The 21395-nt window shown below is 48.8% G+C and overlaps 1 protein-coding gene across 1 annotated transcript in view; it reads right to left on the bottom strand.

The window, feature by feature from the left end:
* Positions 1-21156, bottom strand: part of CD4 (CD4 molecule) — a 37140-nt gene extending 15984 nt beyond the window's left edge. Inside the window, exons 1-3 of the mRNA XM_003944856.4 lie at positions 20944-21156; positions 9380-9496; positions 9096-9260 (exon numbers count right to left, since the gene is read on the bottom strand). Of these exons, the coding sequence (XP_003944905.1) occupies positions 9096-9260; positions 9380-9428 (214 nt within the window). The 5' untranslated portion in view covers positions 9429-9496; positions 20944-21156. The remainder of the gene's footprint in view (positions 1-9095; positions 9261-9379; positions 9497-20943) is intronic.
* Between the last annotated feature and the right edge of the window lie 239 nt (positions 21157-21395).

Here is a 21395-nt window from a genome sequence, read left to right as displayed (position 1 = left end):
CAGGCTGGTCTTGAACTCCTGACCTCAGGTGATCTGCCCACCTCAGCCTCCCAAAGTGCTGGAATTACAGGTGTGAGCCACCACGCCGGCCCTTTCTTCTTCTTAATAGAGTTTTTGCAGAACAAAAGTTGTGTTCTTTTGATTTTGTTTTTGAGACAGGGTCTCCCTTTGTCACTTAGGCTGGAGTGCCAACTGGAATGCAGTGACACAATCATAGTTCACTGCAGTCTTGAACACCTGAGCTTAAGTGATCCTCCCACCTCAGCCTCCCAAAGTGCTAGAATTACAGGCGTAAGCCACTATATCTGGTCAACTTGTTTATATCTACAAAAAAATCTTGCTGGTATTTTTATAGGAATCAGATTAAACCCGTATATCAATTATTTGGGGAAAATTGATATCTTTATTATGTTGAGTCTTCCAATCCATCAGTCCATGAGTACAATATGTCTCTCCATATATTTAGATCTTCTTTGACTTCTTTAATCAGCATTGTGTATACAAATTCAATGCTTTTTTTTTTTTTTTTTTTTTGAGACAGAGTCTTTTTTTTTTTTTTTTTTTTTTTTTTTTTTTTTTGAGACGGAGTTTCTCTCTTGTTACCCAGGCTGGAGTGCAATGGCGCGATCTCGGCTCACTGCAACCTCCGCCTCCTGGGTTCAGGCAATTCTCCTGCCTCAGCCTCCTGAGTAGCTGGAATTACAGGCACGCGCCACCATGCCCAGCTAATTTTTTGTATTTTTAGTAGAGACGGGGTTTCACCGTGCTGACCAGGATGGTCTTGATCTCTTGACCTCGTGATCCACCCGCCTCGGCCTCCCAAAGTGCTGGGATTACAGGCTTGAGCCACCGCGCCCTGCAAGACAGAGTCTTATTCTGTTGCCCAGGCTGGAGTGCAATGGTGCAATCTCGGCTCACTGCAACCTCTGCCTCCTGGGTTCAAGCGATTCTCTTGCCTCAGCCTCCAAAGTAGCTGGGATTACAAGCATGTGCCACAATGCTGGCCTAATTTTTGTATTTTTAGTAATGACGGAGTTTCACCATGTTGACCAGGATGATCTCAAACTCCTGACTTCAAGTGATCCACCTGCCTCTGCTTCCCAAAGTGCTGGGATTACAGGCATGAGCCACCACGCCCAGCCCTATGCATGTTTTTTAGATTTACACCTAAGTATTTCTTTCTTGCTTTTTTTTGGTTGTTTTTTTTTTTTTTTTTTTTTTTGAGATAGGATCTTGCTCTTTTACCTGGGCTGGAGAGCAGTGGTGTGATCATGGCTCACTGCAGTCTGGACCTTTCAGGCTAAGCAATTCACCCACCTCAGCCTCCCCAGTAGCTGGGACTACAGGCATGTACCATCACTCTCAGCTCATTTTTTATTATTTGTAAAGACAGGGTCTCACTATGTTGCCCAGGCTAGTCTCGAACTCCTGGTTTCATGTAATCCTCCCACCTTGGCCTCCCAAAGTGCAGGAATTACAGGTGTGAGCCACCATGCCTGGCCTTTTTGAGCAATTATAAATGGTATTGTAGTTTTAATTTCTGTGTACACATGTTCCTTGCTAATATATAGAAATACAATAGATTTTTGTATCATCTCATATTCTGCAACCTTGATAAATTCATTTATTAATTCTCAGAGATTTTTTATAGATTCTTTGAGATTTTCTGTGTAATCATGTCATCCACAAATAGGAACAGTTTTATTTCTTCCTTTCTGACCAGTTTTCCTTTTATTTCATTTTCTTGCCTTATTGCACGGGCAAGGGATTGTAGTACTATGTTGAATTAGAGTAGTAAGAGCAGACATCTTTGTCTTATTCCTGCCCTTAGGGGAAAATAATTCAGTTTTTTACCATTAAATATAATGTTAGTTGTAGTGAGCTGGGTTTTTTGTTTGGTTGGTTGGTTGGTGCTTTTCATTTTATTTATTTATTTATTTTGAGATGTAGTCATGCTCTGTTGCCCAGGCTGGAGTGCAGTGACTCAGTCTCAGCTCACTGAAACCTCTACCTCCCAGGCTCAAGCCATTGTTCGGCCTCAGCCTCCCAAGTAGCTTGGACTATAGGTGCATGCCACCATGCCTGGCTAATTTTTTGTATTTTTAGTAGAGTCAGGGTTTCACTGTGTTAGTCAAGATGGTCTTGATCTCCTGATCTTGTGATTTGCCCACCTCAGCTTCCCAAAGTGCTGGGGTTACGGGCATAAGCCACTGCACCTGGTCTTTACTTTTTATTTTATTTTTATTATTTGTTTTATTAATTATTATTATTATTATTTGACATACAGTCTTGCTCTGTCACCCAGGCTGGAGTGCAATGACATGATCTCAGCTCACTGCAACCTCCATCTTCCAGGTTTAAGCGATTCTCCTGCCTCAGCCTTCCAAGTAACTGGGATTACAGGCACCTACCACCATACCTGGCTAATTTTTGTATTTTTAGTAGAGATGGGATTTCACCATGTTGGTCAGCTGGTCTCGAACTCATGACCTCAGGTGATCTGTCTGCCTCAGCCTCCCAAAGTGCTGGGATTACGGGCACCCAGCCTATTTTTTATTTATTGGTTTGTTTTTCTTTTTTCTTTCTTTCTTTTTTTTTTTTTTTTTTTTTTGAGACACAGTCTTGCTGTGTTGCCCAGGCTAGAGTGCAGTGGCATGATTTTGGCTCACTGCAATCTCCACTTCCTGGGTTCAAGCGATTCTTGTGCCTCAGCCTCCTGAGTAGTTGGGATTACAGACTCACACCATCACACCCAGCTAATTTTTGTATTTTTTGCAGAGATAGGGTTTCACCATGTTGGCCAGGTTGGTCTTTAACTCCTGACTTCAAGAGATCTGCCTGCCTCAGCCTCCCAGAGTGCTGGGATTGCAGGTGTGAGCTGCCTTGCCCAACCTGTTTGTTTTTCTTGAGATAGGGTTTCACTCTGTCACCCAGTCTAGTGTGTAGTGGTACAATCACAGCTCACTGCAGTCTCCACCTCCCAGGTTCAATCGATTCTTCCACCTCAGCCTCCCGAGTAGCTGGGACTACAGGCATGCACCACTATACCTGGCTAATTTTTTATTTTTAGTAGAGACAGGGTTTCACTATGTTGGCCAGGCTGGTGTCAAACTCCTGACCTCAAGTGATCCACCTGCCTCGGCCTCCCAAAGTGTTAGGATTACTTACAGGCATGAGCCGCCATGGCTGGCCCTATATCATTGTTTTTTGAAGTGCATTCTTTGTAAGCTGTATATTGTTAAGTTATGCTTTTTAATTCACTCTGTCAATGTTTGTATTTTAATAAATGTATTTAGACCATTTACATTTAATGTAATTATTGGTATGTTAGGGCTTGAGTCTGTCATTTTATTTTTGTTTTCTGGTTTCTTGTTTCTTTTTTCCTGCCTTCCTGGGGGGTATTTGGATAACTTTTTGTAACAAACTTCTTAAGAACAGTTTCAGATTTACAGAAAAATTGTGAAAATGGTATGGAGAACCATGGAGATAACACTGCCATCCCAGTGAGCCTTTTGCAATGGGAACATCTATCCTATGCCTGTCGACCATTGTATTTTATGTGCATATAACTTGCCTGATTTCACAGGTTCACAGCTGGAAAGAAATCTTGCCTCAGGATAAACCGTATCTCAAGTCTCACCCATATCTGATTTATATGACATTTTAAAATTCCATTTATTGATTGATTTATTATTTTATTTTATTTATTTATTTATTTTTTTTTTTTGAGACGGAGTTTCGCTCTTGTTACCCAGGCTGGAGTGCAATGGCGCGATCTCGGCTCACCGCAACCTCCGCCTCCTGGGTTCAGGCAATTCTCCTGCCTCAGCCTCCTGAGTAGCTGGGATTACAGGCACGCACCACCATGCCCAGCTAATTTTTTGTATTTTTAGTAGAGACGGGGTTTCACCATGTTGACCAGGATGGTCTCGATCTCTTGACCTCGTGATCCACCCGCCTTGGCCTCCCAAAGTGCTGGGATTACAGGCTTGAGCCACCGCGCCCGGCGATTTATTTTTTTTTTATTTTTTATTTTTTAGAAATGAGTTTCACAATGCTGACCAAGCTGATCTTGAACTTCTAGGCTCAAATGATCCTCCCACCTCAGCTTTCTGAGTAGCTGGGACTACAGGTGTATACCACTAAGCCCTAACTTAGATGCTATTTAGATGAAACTTTGGACATTAGACTTCGGAGTTGATGTTGGAATGAGTTTAGACTGTGGGGGCGATTGAGATGGAATTAATGCATTTTTCATGTAATAAGGACATAGATTTGAGGGGACAGTCCAGAATACTACGGACCGAATTGGGTTCCCCCACAAATTCATATGTTGAAGCCCTCACCCCCAGAGTGATGGTATCTTGATATGTGGCCCTTGGGAGGTCATTCCATTTAGATGAGGTTATGACAGTAGGGCCATCATGATGGGATAGTGTCCTTATAGGAAAAGACATCAGAAAGCTTTTTTCTCACTGGGCATGGTGGCTCATGCCTGTAATCCCAGCAATTTAAGAGGTCAAAGTGGATGGATCACCTGAGGTCAGGAGGTCAAGACTGGCCTGCCCAACACAGTGAAACCCAGTCTCTACTAAAAATACAAAAATTAGCCAGGCGTGGTAGCAGGCACCTGTAAAATCCCAGCTACTTGGGAGGCTGAGGCAGGAGAGTTGCTTGAACCCGGGACGTGAAGGTGGCAGTGAGCTGAGATTGTGCCATTGTACTCCAGCCTGGGCAATAAGAGTGAGGCTCTGTCTCAGAAAAAAAAAAAAAGAAGCCAGGTGAGGTGGCTCACCCCTGTGGTCCCAGCATTTTGAGAGACCAAGGCAGGAGGATCACTTGAGGTCAGGAGTTCTAGAGTACCCAAGCCAACACAGCGAAACCTCATTTCTACTAAAATACGAAAGAATTAGCCGGGTGTGGTGGTGTGTGCCTATAGTCCCAGCTACTCAGGAGGCTGAGACAGGAGAATTGCTTGAACCTGGAAGGCAGAGGTTGCAGTGAGCCAAGATCACTGCGCTCCAGCCTGGGCAACAGAGCGAAACTCCACCTCAAAAAAAAAAAAAAGAAAGTTTTTTTCTTTTTCTCTCTGCCATGTGAGGGCACAGCAAGAAGGTAACTGCCTGCAAGCTAGGAAGAGATTCCTCCCTAGAATCTGACCATGCTAACACCCTGAAATCAGAATTGTGAGAAACAAATGTCTATTGTTTAAACTACCCAGTCTATGGTATTTTGTAATGGCATTCCTAACAGACTAATACATTCATCTACTCCATTTTCCTGAATTTCCCACAGTGTACCACAGTTAAACTCTTCCCTCACTGATAGACATTCAGGTTGAATTCTGTCCTTTGCTATTACAAGCAATTTTTTTTTTTGAGACGGAGTTTCGCTGTTATTGCCCAGGCTGGAGTCCAATGGCGCAATCTTGGCTCACCTCAACCTCTGCCTCCCAGGTTCAAGTGATTCTCCTGCCTCAGTCTCCCAAGTAGCTGAGATTATAGGCATGTGCCACAACGCCCAGCTAATTTTTCATATTTTTAGTAAAGACGGGGTTTCACCATGTTGGTCAGGCTGGTTTTAAATTCCTGACCTCAGTTGATCCACCAGCCTCAGCCTCCCAAAGTGTTGGGATTACAGATGTGAGCCACCATGCCAGGCCAAGCAATTATAACACCTTTGCACAAATATTATTAAATGTTCACTGGTCAGACACAGTGGCTCACATCTGTAATCCCAGCACTTTGGGAGACTGAGGCGGCCAGATCATCTAGGGGCAGAAGTTCGAGATCAGCCTGGTCAACATGGTGAAACCCCATCTCTATTAAAAATACAAAAATTAGGCCGGGTGTGGTGGCTCAAGCCTGTAATCCCAGCACTTTGGGAGGCCGAGGCGGGTGGATCACGAGGTCAAGAGATCGAGAACATCCTGGTCAACATGGTGAAACCCCGTCTCTACTAAAAATACAAAAAATTAACTGGGCATGGTGGCGTGTGCCTGTAATCCCAGCTACTCAGGAGGCTGAGGCAGGAGAATTGCCTGAAACCAGGAGGCAGAGGTTGTGGTGAGCCGAGATCGTGCCATTGCACTCCAGCCTGGGTAACAAGAGCGAAACTCCGTCTCAAAAAAAAAAAAAAAAAAAAAAATTAGCCTGGCATGATGGCACACACCTGTAATCCCAGCTGCGCAGGAGGATGAGGCAGGAGAATCACTTAAACCCAGGAGGTGGAGGTTGCAGTGAGCAGAGATCACATCACTGCACTCCAGCCTGGACGTCACATGAGATTTTGTCTCAAAAAAAAAAAAAAAAACAAGAAAAAACGTATTCACAATTTTATTTCTGTCAAGTAGACCTTCCAGAATAGCTAAGGTCCAAGGGTTTTAGAATTTTGTATTTATTAAACATTGCCAGATAACTTGGCTCACGCCTATAATCCCAGCACTTTGGGAGGCCGAGGTGGGTGGATCACTTGAGGTCAGGAGTTTGAGACCAGCCTGGCCAACATGGTGAAACCCTGTCTCTACTAAAAATATACAAAATTAGCTGGGCGTGGTGGCGGGCACCTGTAATCCCAGCTACTCAGGAGGCTGAGCCAGGAGAATCGCTTGAACCCAGGAGGCAGATGTTGCAGTGAGCCGAGATCACACCACTGCACTCCAGCATGGGCAACAGTGCGAGACTCCGTCTCAAAAAAATAAAAATAAAAATTAGTTTAATAAAAATTGACAGTCTCATTATGATATAACTTAAGGAGGGAGTAGGATAAAAAATATATACGGTATGATACAATTTACATAATTATATACATAATATTCTTCACACTGAACAAGAGTGAATGAAAATAGGCCACACCCAGTGGCTCACAACTATAATCCCAGAACTTTGGGAGGCCAAGGCAGGAAGATCACTTAAGCCTAGGAATTTGAGACCAGCCTGAGCAACATGGTGACATCTCATTTCTACAAAAAATAGAGACAGAGTTTTGCCATATCAGCCAGGCTGGTCTCAAACTCCTGGCCTCAAGTGATCCACCCGCCTCAACCTCCCACAGTGCTGGGATTATAGGCGTGAACCTCCAGGCCCAGCCAATACTTTCAAAATCAGAGGGAAAAATCAAGTGCAGTAGCTCATGCCTGAAATTCCAGCACTTTGGGAGGCTGAGGCAGGCGAATCATTTGAGGTCAGGAGTTCAAGACCAGCCTGGCCAATATGATGAAACCCTATCTGTACTAAAAATACACAAATTAGCCAGGCATGGTGATTCATGCCTATAATCCCAGCTACTCAGGAGGCTGAGGCAGAAGAATCACTTGAACCCGGGAAGCAGAGCTTGCAGTGAGCTGAGATCATTCCACTGCACCCCAGCCTGCACAACACAGCAAGAGTCTGTCTTAAAAAAAAAAAAAAGCCGGGCGCGGTGGCTCAAGCCTGTAATCCCAGCACTTTGGGAGGCCGAGGCGGGTGGATCACGAGGTCGAGAGATCAAGACCAACCTGGTCAACATGGTGAAACCCCGTCTCTACTAAAAATACTAAAAATTAGCTAGGCATGGTGGTGCGTGCCTGTAATCCCAGCTACTCAGGAGGCTGAGGCAGGAGAATTGCCTGAACCCAGGAGGCAGAGGTTGCGGTGAGCCGAGATCGCGCCATTGCACCCCAGCCTGGGTAACAAGAGCGAAACTCCGTCTCAAAAAAAAAAAAAAAAAAAAAAAAAAAGTAGGAAAACAAAATTCTGCTGCTATTTTTTTTTTTTCTTTTTTTCAGATAGAGTCTTGCTCTGTTGCCCAGGCTGGAGTGCAGTGGTACAATCCTAGCTCACCAAAGCCTTTGCCTCCTGGGTCCAAGCAATTTTCCTGCCTCAGCCTCCTGAGTAGTTGGGATTACAGGCACCTGCCACCATGCTTGGCTAATTTTTGTATTTTTGATAGAGACTAGGTTTCACCATGTTGGCCAGGCTGGTCTTGAACTCCTGACCTGAAGTGATCTACCCACTTCAGCCTCCCAAAGTGCTGGGATTACGGGTGTCAGCAACCACACCTCAGTCTTTTAAAAAAAAAAAAAAAAAAACTGCCAGCGCAGTGGCTCAAGCCTGTAATCCCAGCACTTTGGGAGGCCGAGGCGGGTGGATCACAAGGTCTAGAGATCGAGACCAACCTGGTCAACATGGTGAAACCCCGTCTCTACTAAAAATACAAAAAAAAAATTAGCTGGGCATGGTGGCGCGTGCCTGTAATCCCAGCTACTCAGGAGGCTGAGGCAGGAGAATTGCCTGAACCCAGGAGGCGGAGGTTGCGGTGAGCCGAGATCGCGCCATTGCACTCCAGCCTGGGTAACAAGAGTGAAACTCCGTCTCAAAAAAAAAAACAAAAACAACTATTTTTCAGCTTGGCACCATGACACACACCTGTAATCCCAGCACTCTGGGAGGCCAAGGCAACTGGATCACTTGAGCCAGCTGACCAACATGGTGAAACCCTGTCTCTACAAAAAGTACAATAATTAGCCAGGCATGGTGGTGTGTGCCTGTAGTCCCAGCTACTTGGGAGGCTGAGGTGGGAGGATGACTTGAGCCTGAGAGGCGGAGACTGCAGCGAGCCGAGATCACACCACTGCACTGCAACCTGGGTGGTGGAACCAGAACTTGTCTCAAAAAAAAAAAAAATTTTTTTTTTATAGAGACAAAGTCTCACTACGTTGCTCAGGCTGGTCTTGAACTCCTGCACTCAAGCAATCCTCCTGCCTTGGCTTCCCAAAGTACTAGGATTACAGGCATGAGCCACCGTGCAAAATATTATCTACACGGGTCTGTAGCAACAATACTCAAGAAATCATGGGTTTTAAGTGACAGTGATTTTCCTAAAACTCACTAAAATAAATTCATGAATATTAAAATATTCAAATTAACACACCACCAAAAGCCTTTCCCTGCGCCACCAGCAGTTGACGTAGAGAAACTCTGGATAAGAATGCCACTGAGTTTCCGTCAACCCAAGCCCTCTGGGATCCCAGAGTTTACTAAGAGCAGATCTGAGACACCAAAGGCTTTCAATGCATAGTGTGTTTTCCTCCCTCGATGGAAGAAAGGCAACCCTACCTCTAGTCACGAAGTAGTTCTGAACTCCCAGAATCTTTATCTGGTCGGAGGTTTTCCAGTGGAACGGTACGTTCTTCTTCAGGGAAGTTTCACAGGGCAGCTCCACCACCTCCCCTTTTTTGCCCAGCACCACTGTCTTTCCGTGAGTGACTGCTGGGAGTAGCGCTAGGTGGAAAAGAAAGCGGTCAGTTCTCAATGCTGCCACTGTCCCCCTCCACCCCAGCCTCCACCTTTGCCTTTCCTCCCATGCCATCTGCACTGAGACCCCAGGTCTGAGAACTTACCCAGTTGCAGCACCAGGAGCAAGTGCCGGAAAGGGATTCCCCCATTCATCGTAGCCTTGCTGAGGGAGGCAGGGGCCTGAGCCAGTAGGGACGTTAAGCCCACAGAAATCGCAGGGCCTGAGGGAAATACCAATCATTAGTCAGCAAGCATTTATCGGACCTGAAGTATACATGGGCGATATGCAACCTCTCCCTCAGGACCCTTGCAGCCCACCTAGTGAACTCGAGGCAGGAGAATAGCAGAGGGAATTGGAGCTTGGATGAAGGATGGAATGAGTAGGAGCAGAAGCAAGATAAAGAGGCAGGTGAGCAAAAACAGAAGTAAGAAAAATAAGTGAATAAGGAGCCCCATGGCTGGCTAGATCCAAACCAAACCAGTAAGGGGCAGCTCCTAAGAGATGGGCATGTACTAGGCTGGGTGAGGTGGCTCACGCCTGTAATTCCAGCACTTTGGGAGGCTGAGGTGGGCAGATCACTTGAGGTCAGAAGTTCAAGATCAGCCTGGTCAACATGGTGAAACCCCGTATCTACTAAAAATACAAAAATTAGCCGGGCATGGTGGCACACAACTGTAGTCTCAGCTACTCAGGAGGCTGAGGCAGGAGAATCACTTGAACCAGGGAGGTGGAGGTTGCAGTGAGCCAAGATCGCACCACTGCACTCCAGCCTGGAAGAAAGATGGGCACGTACTACAGAGAAAATATATCCTTAAAATAACCCCGTATAGCAAGTAGCTATTTAAAGTTCGTGCATACAGAGTGTATATCATGCATATGCTTGAAATTATGGGATGGCAGTGACACACAAGCACACAGAGGCCAGGAAACTAAGCAACCTTCCTGTCAATCAAGAGGCACATGCTGCCTAAAAATTAGGCCGCTCGGGGAAGAAGAGAAAAAACACATAGAAAAGGCCATGAAATATTGGTTGATGCTGATACCATTGCAGGGCATCCCCGATCCATAGCAGATCGTACTGTGCTTAATAAACTTTCTGCTGCTTTGCTATGTGTGTGTGTGTGTGTTGTGTCCAGTTCTTTGTGGCACCAACAATTTAGGACTTCACAACATCAGCCACGAAACGCTCTGCCCACGAAATGCTATGCCGAGGCCGGGAGGGGGTTCTTTGCTGGGATGAGTGAGCAGGAAATCAGAAAAGGATGCATGGTGAAGGTGGCAAATTCATGGGGAGGCCATGGAGCCAGGCCAGGCCATGGAAATGCTTGATGGCCATGCTGAGAAGCTGGGACTGGATCCCGGGCACATGACAGCCAGCCAGTAGAGGAGTTTCTTTCTCTCTCTTTCCCTTCTTTCTTTCTGTCTCTCTCTCTCTCTCTCTCTTTTTTTTTTTCAAGATGGGGTTTTGCTCTTGTTGCCCAGGCTGGAGTGCAGTGGCGTGATCTCAGCACACCGCAACCTTCCCGTCCCGGGTTCAAGTGATTCTCCTGCCTCACCCACCCAAGTAGCTGGGATTACAAGCATATGCCACCACACCTGGTTCATTTTGTATTTTTAGTAGAGACAGGGTTTCTCCATGTTGGTCAGGCTGGTCTCGAAACCCCAATCTCAGGTGATCCGCCCACCTCGGCCTCCCCAAGTGCTAGGATTACAGGTATGAGCCACCGCGCCCGGCCACAGTAGATGATTTTTTATAGAGAAGAAAGTGATTATATTTGCCACATGGACCCCTGCAGCTGCTAGGGGAAAGAACTGGAGGAGATGAGGCATCAAAGGCAGGACTGTAACCATACCAGTGAGCAAAGGGTCTGAGCTAAGTGGCTATGGGAATGTGTGGGACAGTTCTGAGGTGAGATTCCCAAGAGTTGGAACCTGATACAGTGTGAGTGATCTGGAAGAAAGAGCAGAGGGCCATTTCCCTATCCAAGATCAGACCAGTCCTACAAGGTCTCTGAGTGGACAAAGCAGAAGGTGCTGGTCCAGGGTTTGGATGAAGGAGAGGTTCCTGCTGGCTGAGGGTGGAGGGGGCAGGGCAGAGAGGCTCTGAATGGACCATGGGGAATGCACAGCTGTATGTTAGAGGAGGGATTCCAAAGTCCTGGATCAGCAACAGCAGCAATATGACCAGGGAACTTGTTAGAAATGCAAATCCTCTGGCTGGGCGCAGTGACTCACACCTATAATCCTAGCACTTTGGGAGCCCGAGGCGGGTGGATCACGAGGTCAAGAGATCGAGACCATCCTGGTCAACATGGTGAAACCCCGTCTCTACTAAAACTACAAAAATTAGCTGGGCGTGGTGGCGCGTGCTTGTAATCCCAGCTACTCAGGAGGCTGAGGCAGGAGAATTGCTTGAACCCAGGAGGCGGAGGTTGCGGTGAGCCGAGATCGCGCCATTGCACTCCAGCATGGGTAACAAGAGCGAAATTCCATCTTAAAAAAAAAAAGAAAGAAAGAAAGAAAAGAAATGCAAATCCTCAGCACCACCCCAGACCTGCAGAATCAGAAACTGGGGGTGGGTCTAGTCAGCTGGATTTTCATAAATCTCCAGGTGACTGATCATGCTCAAGTTTGAAAATCATAAGTTAGATGGAAAGGAAAGCGTAGAGGCGTCCACATTCTGAGATGTGCAAAGGTGGTAGGGATGCACAAGGAGGCTTTGGAGGAAAGAGAAGGCTCAGGGAGGAGACGGTGGAAGAAGGTATGGGAAAAGCATTTGGGGTACTGTTTGAGACGGAGTTTCACTCGTTAGCCAGGCTGGCACGACCTCAGCTCACCGCAACCTCCGCTTCCTGGGTTCACGCAAGTCTCCTGCCTCAGCCTCCTGAGTAGCTGGGATTACAGGCACGCGCCACCATGCCCAGCTAATTTTTTTTGTATTTTTAGTAGAGATGGGGTTTCACCATGTTGACCAGGATGGTCTCGATCTCTTGACTTCGTGATCCACCCCCCTCGGCCTCCCAAAGTGCTGGGATTACAGGTTTGAGCCACCGCGCCTGGCCAAATCTTTTTTTTTTTTTTTTTTTTTTTTGAGACGGAGTTTCGCTCTTGTTACCCAGGCTGGAGTGCAATGGCGCGATCTCGGCTCACCGCAACCTCCGCCTCCTGGGTTCAGGCAATTCTCCTGCCTCAGCCTCCTAAGTAGCTGGGATTACAGGCACGCGCCACCACGCCCAGCTAGTTTTTTGTATTTTTAGTAGAGACGGGGTTTCACTCTGTTGACCAGGATGGTCTCGATCTCTCGACCTCATGATCCACCCGCCTCGGCCTCCCAAAGTGCTGGGATTACAGGCTTGAGCCACCGCGCCCGGCCTTAAATCTTTTTATTTTTGTTTTTAGTTGTGTTTTGTTTGTTTGAGACAGGATCCACTCTGTCACCCAGGCCGAAGTGCAGTGGTGCAATCACAGCTCATTGCAGCCTGGAACTCCTGGGCTCAAGTAATCCTCCCATCACAACACCCAGATAATTTTTGCAGGTCATGATTGCAAATATTGACAGGCAGGCTGAAGAACTGGAGCTCTGTCTTGGAGGTGATGGGACCCGCTGCTGATTTTTGAGCAGAGATGTGACGTGGTCTATGTAGAGCTTTGGGAAGCTCGACGTGGTACTGGGAACGAGATGCCATGGGATTGGAGCAGTGATTATAGGAAGGCCACCGAGGCAGCACCTCAAACGAGGGCAGGCGCAGGGCTCAAGTGTGTTTGAATCCAGCCCCAGGCTATAAAGTGGGCTCAGAGAGGTGACTGCCTGGGGAAGGGGGCAGCATGGACCTGGTCCCTGCTGGTGAGACAAGATCTGGCCTCCAGACTCACTCTCTCTCCCAAGTTTGGTCCTTCTTTCCGCTAGTGGCACCTTTACCATTGGAGCTTGGTGGTGATCTGCCTACTCTGAAGTCCCACAGCACCCTGTTGACAGGCTCCCGGGTGCGGTCCACCTGCTACCTCGTGTGTAGTGATTTGATTTCCCAGCTCTCTCCCACCAGCTTGAGCCCCGTGAGGGCAGAGATGACAGTCTAGCCAGCTGTGCAGCCACCCCAAGCCTGGCAGCTGCTGAAGCCTAGAGAGAGGGCTTGGAATGGTTTTGGTTAACTTCCACCAAATTGAACTGTATGGAGGAGGAAAAGTCATTGATTTCTTCCTTCTGTACTCACCATATTAATTCTGTCTCTAAAATGGGTCACTGGAGTGTGTGCACACACCCAGCCCTGGCCTGGATGAAGCCACATTGTCCCAATCCATGCTGTTTGTCCTCACAGGGCCCCACCAGCCACTCCCCATCCACCCTGTCTGCAGCTCTCTCCACCAAGGGCTGACGGCCACAGACAGCTCATAGGCTCTGTTGCCCTCCAGCACCAGCTGGGGCTGGCCAGTGGGAAGTGTCTCTCAGAAATGAGACGGAAGGGTGGGGGGAAGAGGCTGGGATATTGTCCCTGCTCCCTCCCTGCCCCGGGCATGTTTGCTGTCAATAGCCCGTGTTCATCCCCACCAGCACCCCACTCCTGTGGGGTGGCCCCTTATCCAGAGCACAAACACTCTCTGGGTTCCAGAAACACCATTTTCACTTCTTCAGGACTCCTCCTGCTGTTTATACTGTTTGTGCTTCAACAAGTTGGTTGAGGCCGGGCGCGGTGGCTCAAGCCTGTAATCCCAGCACTTTGGGAGGCCGAGGCGGGTGGATCACGAGGTCAAGAGATCGAGACCATCCTGGTCAACATGGTGAAACCCCGTCTCTACTAAAAATACAAAACATTAGCTGGGCATGGTGGCGCGTGCCTGTAATCCCAGCTACTGAGGAGGCTGAGGCAGGAGAATTGCCTGAACCCGGGAGGCGGAGGTTGCGGTGAGCCGAGATCGCGCCATTGCACTCCAGCCTGGGTAACAAAAGTGAAACTCCGTCTCAAAAAAAAAAAAAAACAAAAAAAACAACAACAACAAGTTGGTTGATTCCCTTCATCTCTGTGAATAATCCCCTTTTTACAGTCTCCTGACCCATGGGCGGTGGGCTGTGTTTCCTGCTGGGCACTCAGACACAATCCCTGGGGAGGACTGGAGCACTCAGAAGGGGTGGGGCCTGCTCCTCCTGCTGCGGTTTAGGAGAAGATAGAAAAGTGACTCCATCGTCATTAACTCCCTCAAGTACTCCATCTGCCTGGAAGAGGAGGTAGCCAGGGCCTGACATGTGGTAGGTGCTTGAGATAGATAGGTAGGTAGATAGATGTATGGATGGATAGATTAGACAGACAGACAGACAGACAGATAGATAAATAGATAGACAGACAGATAGATACACAGACAGATTAGATAGGTTAGATGATAGATTGATAGATTAGATATACAGACAGATTAGATAGATACATAGATGATGATAAATAAGATAGACAGGTAAAATAAGATAGACAGAAGGATAGATTAAGTCAGGCACAGTGGCTCACACCTGTAATCCCAGCACTTTGGGAGGCCGAGGCAGGTGGATCACATGAGGTCAGGAGTTCAAGACCAGCCTGGCCAACATGGTGAAACCCCATCTCTACTAAAATACAAAAAATAGCTGGGTGTTCTGGCACACGCCTGTAATCCCAGTTACTTGGGAGGCTGAGGTAGGAGAATTGTTTGAACCCGGGAGGTGGAGGCTGCCATGAACTGAGATGGCACCACTGCACTCCAGCCTAGGCGACAGATCAAGGCTCCATCTCAAAAAAAAAAAAAAAAAAAAAAAAGGGCCGGACGCGGTGGCTCAAGCCTGTAATCCCAGCACTTTGGGAGGCCGAGGCAGGTGGATCACAAGGTCAAGAGATAGAGACCCGGCCGGGCGCGGTGGCTCAAGCTTGTAATCTCAGCACATTGGGAGGCCGAGGCGGGTGGATCACGAGGTCGAGAGATCGAGACCATCCTGGTCAACATGGTGAAACCCCGTCTCTACTAAAAATACAAAAAATTAGCTGGGCATGGTGGTGTGTGCCTGTAATCCCAGCTACTCAGGAGGCTGAGGCAGGAGAATTGCCTGAACCCGGGAGGCGGAGGTTGCGGTGAGCCGAGATCGCGCCATTGCACTCCAGCCTGGGTAACAAGAGCAAAGCTCCGTCTCAAAAAAAAAAAAAAAAAAAAAAAAAGGAAGGATAAATAGACAGATAGATAGAGAGATAGATACAGAGATAATACAGACATATATATAATCCCAGCACTTTGCAAAGCTGAGGTGGGTGGATCACTTGAGGTCAGGAGTTCAAGACCAGCCAGGCCAACATGGTGAAACCCCATCTCTACTACAAATACAAAAATTATTATTTTTTTTATTTTGCCACGTAGTGGCGGGCATCTGTAATCCTAGCTACTTGGGAGGCTGAGGCATGAGAATCACTTGAACCCAGGAGGTGGAGGTTGCTGTGAGCCGAGATCGTGCCACTGCACTCCAGCCTGTGCAATTAAGAATGAAACTCCAGCCGGGCGCGGTGGCTCAAGCCTGTAATCCCAGCACTTTGGGAGGCCGAGGCGGGTGGATCACAAGGTCGAGAGATCGAGACCAACCTGGTCAACATGGTGAAACCCCGTCTCTACTAAAAATACAAAAAAAAATAGCTGGGCATGGTGGCGCGTGCCTATAATCCCAGCTACTCAGGAGGCTGAGGCAGGAGAATTGCCTGAACCCAGGAGGCGGAGGTTGCGGTGAGCCGAGATCGCGCCATTGCACTCCAGCCTGGGTAACAAGAGCGAAACTCTGTCTCACAAAAAAAAAAAAAAAAAAAAAAAAAAAAGAATGAAACTCCATCTCAAGGAAACAAAAACAAACAAAAATACAAAATTAGTGGGGTGTGGTGGTGTGCACCGGGAATCCCAGCTACTCTAAAGCCTGAGGCAGGAGACTCACTTAGAACCCAGGAGGCGGAAGCTGCAGTGAGCCGAGATTGCGCCACTGCACTCCAGCCTGGGTGACAGACCAAGACTCTGTCTAAAACAAAACAAAACAAAAACAAAAAGGCCGGGCGCAGTGGCTCACTCCTATAATCCCAGCACTCTGGGAGGCCGAGGCAGGCAGATCACAAAGTCAAGAGATTGAGACCACTCTGGCCAACATGGTGAAATCCCATCTCTACTAAAAATACAAAAATTAGCTAGGTGTGGTGGCAGGTGCCTATAGTCCCAGCTACTCGGGAGGCTGAGGTAGGAGAATTGCTTGAACCCAGGAGGCAGAGGTTGCAGTGAGCCGAGATCACACCACCGCACTCCAGCCTGGCAACACAGCAAGACTCTGTCTATTCTGTCTAAAAACAAAAACAAAAAACAAAAAACTAGGACAGTAGGGGCCAGACATAGCGGCTCACACTTGTAATCCCAGCCCTTTGGGAGGCTGAGATGGGCAGATCATCTGAGGTTAGGAGTTTGCGACCAGCCTGACCAACATGGTGAAACCTTGTCTCTACTAAAAATACAAAAATTAGCCGGGTGTGGTGGCGGGTGCTTGTAGTCCCAGCTGCTATTCAGGAGGCAGAGTCAGAAGAATTGCTTGAACCCGGGAGGCGGAGGTTGTGTAGCACCGGAGCGAGCAGAAGATCAACATCAAGACAAAAGCATGCCAATTGCAGGCTTCTGTCTTTGCCCCTATCTCAGTTGCAGTGAGCCGAGATCGCGCCACTGCACTCCAGCCTGGGTGACAGAGCAAGACTCCGCCTCAAAAAGAAAGAAAGAAAGAAACAAACAAACAAAACACTAGGGAAGTAGGAAGAAAAGAGGTCAGCAAGGAGGTTTCTGAGAAAAGAGGAAGGGAGACTAGCCACCAGTCAAGGTGGTGTTGAGGCTAGCATGCAGCACAGGAAGCATTTAGGGCAAAGGGCAGTGAGAAGCGTGGAATGGGGGTAGCCTCATACTGAAGAGTAGTTCCCACTGTTCCCTACCCCAGACTTGGTGAGCAGGGTGTGAAGGAGGGGAAGTCTCCATATGGGATTTCCCTTCTCTAGGGTCCAAATTCAGCTTACCCTGGTAAAATGCCTGGGGAAGGCTAGAGGCATTCTTGGCCCTTCCCCATATGGTGGCTGTTTTGACTCCCCCTGCTCCATGGTCCTGAGGTCTGTGCAGAGAGCCACCTCCCTGTGCTGCCTCCTCACGGCAAGGCTCCGCTAAGTGGAGGAGGCTGTGGGTTTCCAGCATGCTTGCTTGGCTGCTTTGGGCTTCCGCTGCCACCCCAAAGAGCAGGCCTTTGATTCCCACACCTCAGCGTCCCCAGAGGTGCCTTACCCTGGTACAGTAGCATCCTGTGTACCAATGTACCAGCACTCCAAGAGGCAGGGAGGGCTCTCTGGTCCCTCAAAGCGCTGGCTTGTCTCTCTCTCTCTCTCTCTCTCTCTCTCTCTCTCTCTCTCTCTCTCTCTCTCCCCCTTGCTTCTCAGCTCACATCTGTGCATTTCTGTATCTGTGCTTCCCAGCCCCCAGCTTATGCCCCCAGCCTGCAGCTCCCTGTGCCTGAGTCTGTCTTCCTCTTTGCTTCATGTACCAGGAGGCCGTGCTGGCTGTCCCGGGCTCCCCTGGAATGCCCCTCGCCTCTTCTCCTTTTTCATCTTCCCCTCTCCAGCTGCCACTAAGCTCTGGCTTCTTCCGGCCTGTACACAGGCCTTCTGGCCTTTGGCAGCAACGCAGGCCCTGGACAAGCTTTGATCTGCGGGGAGCCTGCGGAGCACGCCTGCAGCCCAGGGTGGATGTGAGGGAGCTGGCTGCGGGGTGGGAGGGACACTGTGGACAAAGGGAAATGGACAGATTTCCCCAGAATGCACAGAGGCCTCAAGGGAGGAGGGGAGGAATGGATGTGGGAGGGAGAGACCTGGAGCAGCCTGTTAAAGCAACAGCTACACACACACAATCCACAACCACATGCAAAGCACAGGGGAGTACCAAAAAGAGGAAAAGAAGACATGCTGAGAAGCGAGACAGACGCACAGAGCGTAGACCCAAAGTGAGGCAAAGGAGACCGAGAAAGAGACGAGACCAAAATGGCAACATGCTGCACGCGCTCTCGCAGAGCCTTGAGGTTCCCGCCGCCCTCACCCCTGCCCCCCAGGGATGGGACGAGGAGCGAGATTTGGGAGAGGAAGAGAGCCCAGCTCCGCCACAGCGAAGGTCTGTGGTCCTGCAGGCACTTTTATCTTCTCCCCATAACCCCCAAGCAGCCCACTTAAGCGCAGCCACGGGATGCGCCCCACCACGTTCACCCTCTGTACTGCTGACTGGCTTCCTAGAAGCTTCCTGGAGACTGTGACCCCTCTAAGGAACTCTTGTGGTTGGTGGCTGCAACCTCCGCCATCCTCTCCTTCGCCTCAGACACCCACATCGAGGGAACTGTGCCCACCCTCCTGCCCTCATCCCCTCATCCCCGCCAAGGTACGGAACGGAGCTCAACCTCAGAGCTTTGCAAACCCAGACCCCTGCCCGTCTATCTCTGATTCCCCACCTTCATCACAGTTATTTTGAGACAGGGCCTCACTCTCGCCCACGCTAGCGCGCGGTGCAGTGGCACAATCAGGGCTCATTGCAGCCTCCGTCTCCCAGGCTCAAGCCATCTTCCCACCTCAGCCTCTCAAGTAGCTGGAACCACAGGCACGCACTCCCATGCCCAGCTAACTTTTGTATTTTTTGTAGAGATAGGGGTTTCACTCTGTTGCCCAGGCTGGTCTCAAACTCCTAAGCTCAAGCCATCCTCCTGCCTCGGCCTCCTAAAGGGCTGGGATTACAGGTGTGGGCCAACTCGTCCAGCCCATCAAAGTTATTTGATTCAACAAATATTTACCGAGTGTCTAAAATGTGCAAGACTGGCCCGGTGGTGGCTCACGTCTGTAATCCCAGCACTTTGGGAGGCCAAGAAGGGCAGATCACTTGAGGTCGGGAGTTTGAGACCAGCCTGGCTAACATAGTGTAACCCCGTCACTACTAAAAATACAAAAATTAGCCGGGCGCAGTGACAGACATCTGTCATCCCAGCTACTTGAGAGGCTGAGGCAGGAGAATCACTTGAACTAGGGAGGCAGAGGCTGCAGTGAGTCAAGATCACGCCATTGCCCTCCAGCCCGGGCGACAGAGTGAGACTCCATCTCAAAAATAATAATAAAAAATAAATAAATTGATCTAGCCAATTCCCCTCAGCACCAACCCGCCATTATGGCCAGGGCCAGGGCCTCAGGCCTCTGCCTAGCACCCGTCAGGGGAGGAGTTTTTATCTAGAGACAGATCTCTTCCATATAAGTGCTCCCACATTGAAAGAGGGAGATCATCTCTCAAGCGTCTCTAATGCTGTCCTCAGGGGTTCTTTCATCTGACTTTGAGGGCGGCAGCCATTTTGTATCAGCCTACAGCAACTGATACAGCACAAGGAATTATCTGTCAAAATCTGAAGTAGCAGTGACCTCCGCCATCAGGCCCTACTCTTAGCCCACTAAAAATGTGCCCCATAAAAGCAGGGCACTCAGGAAGCACTATCCCACTCAGAGTGAAAGCTTTGAATGATTGAGAACGGGGCCTTTCCATGTTAAGGGATCAGACCGTGCCCCCGGAACCCTCTCTCCCAGAAAAAGCTTATGAGGGGAAAGCAGAGGTCACTGGGGACATCATGGCTTCAAGGCCATGAGGTCTCAGGGGCTGGAAAGTTCTGAGGGGGAGAGGCTGAGATTGTTCAGGGCTGCCCGTCAAGAGGGATAGGGAGTCCTCACTCTCCCTCACACCCGGCCAGGCCCAGGAGGGGCTCCACGCCCTTCTTAACTCTCCTGGCCTCGGGAGACCCCCACCGCCAATTCTCTTTGAATCCATTTCTCAAATGATATATTCCTCTAAAGATACGCATCTGTCACATTTACGGCATTGCATACGCAAGAGCTCAGTTTGAACACCTTCTGAGAATTTCAGCTTTCCTAGTTCGTGAATCATTTTAAAGCTATCTAGAGTAGAAGTGTCTTTAGACATTGTTCCAAAATCTTAAAAGAGCAAAAGAGTAGACAAAAATTTAAAAATACACACGTAAGCACAAAAGGTAGTTAAAAGAGACTATTACATGGATCATGTGACTTACGAAATGCTGTACCTATGATATTTCATGTGAACTGTTGGAGATTGCTCCATTAGGAAAATTGATTTTGCAAGAATTTTCTCTAGACTCGCTGCCGCTTCTTTTTCTCGTTTTCTTGTGTTTATCGTTTTCCCGCATCATTTCTTTTTTATGGGTTTCCGCCCATCTTGTATTTATTCTTTCTAATGTTTCCCTCCCCTCCTTCACTCCTTTTCTCCTCTTTTCCCCTCTTCCATTCTTCTCTCCTCCGCTGCCTGCAACGAGTTACCTCCCACACCTTTCCCAGCCTGGGATAGTCTCCAGCCCTCGCTCTCCCTCTGATCTTGCCATTCAGGTCAATACTCCTCTGAGGAGCACCCACTGCTGTGGGACCTGAGCCGGACTCTGGCACAGCCCCTGACCTCTGAAGCTCGCAGTTCTAGTGGAAGATCGCTGCTTATGACCCGTTCCAAGAGAACTGCAAGAGAACGTGGGCAGACAACTGGGCAGAGCACATTCCTATACATCTACCCCACGTTCCCCTCCCTCCCAGCTCCGGGGAAAGAAGCCGGGTCTGACCATCTTACCTCTGGCCTTGCGTCTTTCTGGTCCTCTGCTTCTCAAAAAGGTGTCTCTGTGTGAGGACTTGGAGCTCTGCAGCCAGGAGCCCAACGGGAAGGGTGCTTTGTTTCTTCTGCAGAGTTGTGCTTAAATGAAGAGAGACAGGAAGCCCAATGGGGAGGCTCCTCCACACCCTAGGCCTGGGCCGGCCCTCAACGTCACCACCTGGAGCTGGGGACCCCACCCCCCGCTCTCAGAAAACATCTCAAAGTGAAAATGCCAAAGTCAAGGGAAAAAGTTCAGCAGAACCAGGCTGGAGCCACAGTGCCGCTGCCACTGTTAAGTGGCAGGAAAGGGATTGCAAGAAAGATTCCACCAGTGACACTACCATATCTGACCAGGCTGTGGGGAAAGAAGTGGGAGGCAGCTGGGGGCACATGGGAACAGCTGTGGCAAGTCCACAAATAGCTCCTCGCTC

The sequence above is a fragment of the Saimiri boliviensis genome, chromosome 7, assembly GCF_048565385.1.
Source record: "Saimiri boliviensis isolate mSaiBol1 chromosome 7, mSaiBol1.pri, whole genome shotgun sequence".
Taxonomy (NCBI): domain Eukaryota; kingdom Metazoa; phylum Chordata; class Mammalia; order Primates; family Cebidae; genus Saimiri; species Saimiri boliviensis.
The sequence above is the reverse complement of the archived record's forward strand: the minus strand, read 5'-3'. Positions and strand labels throughout refer to the sequence as shown.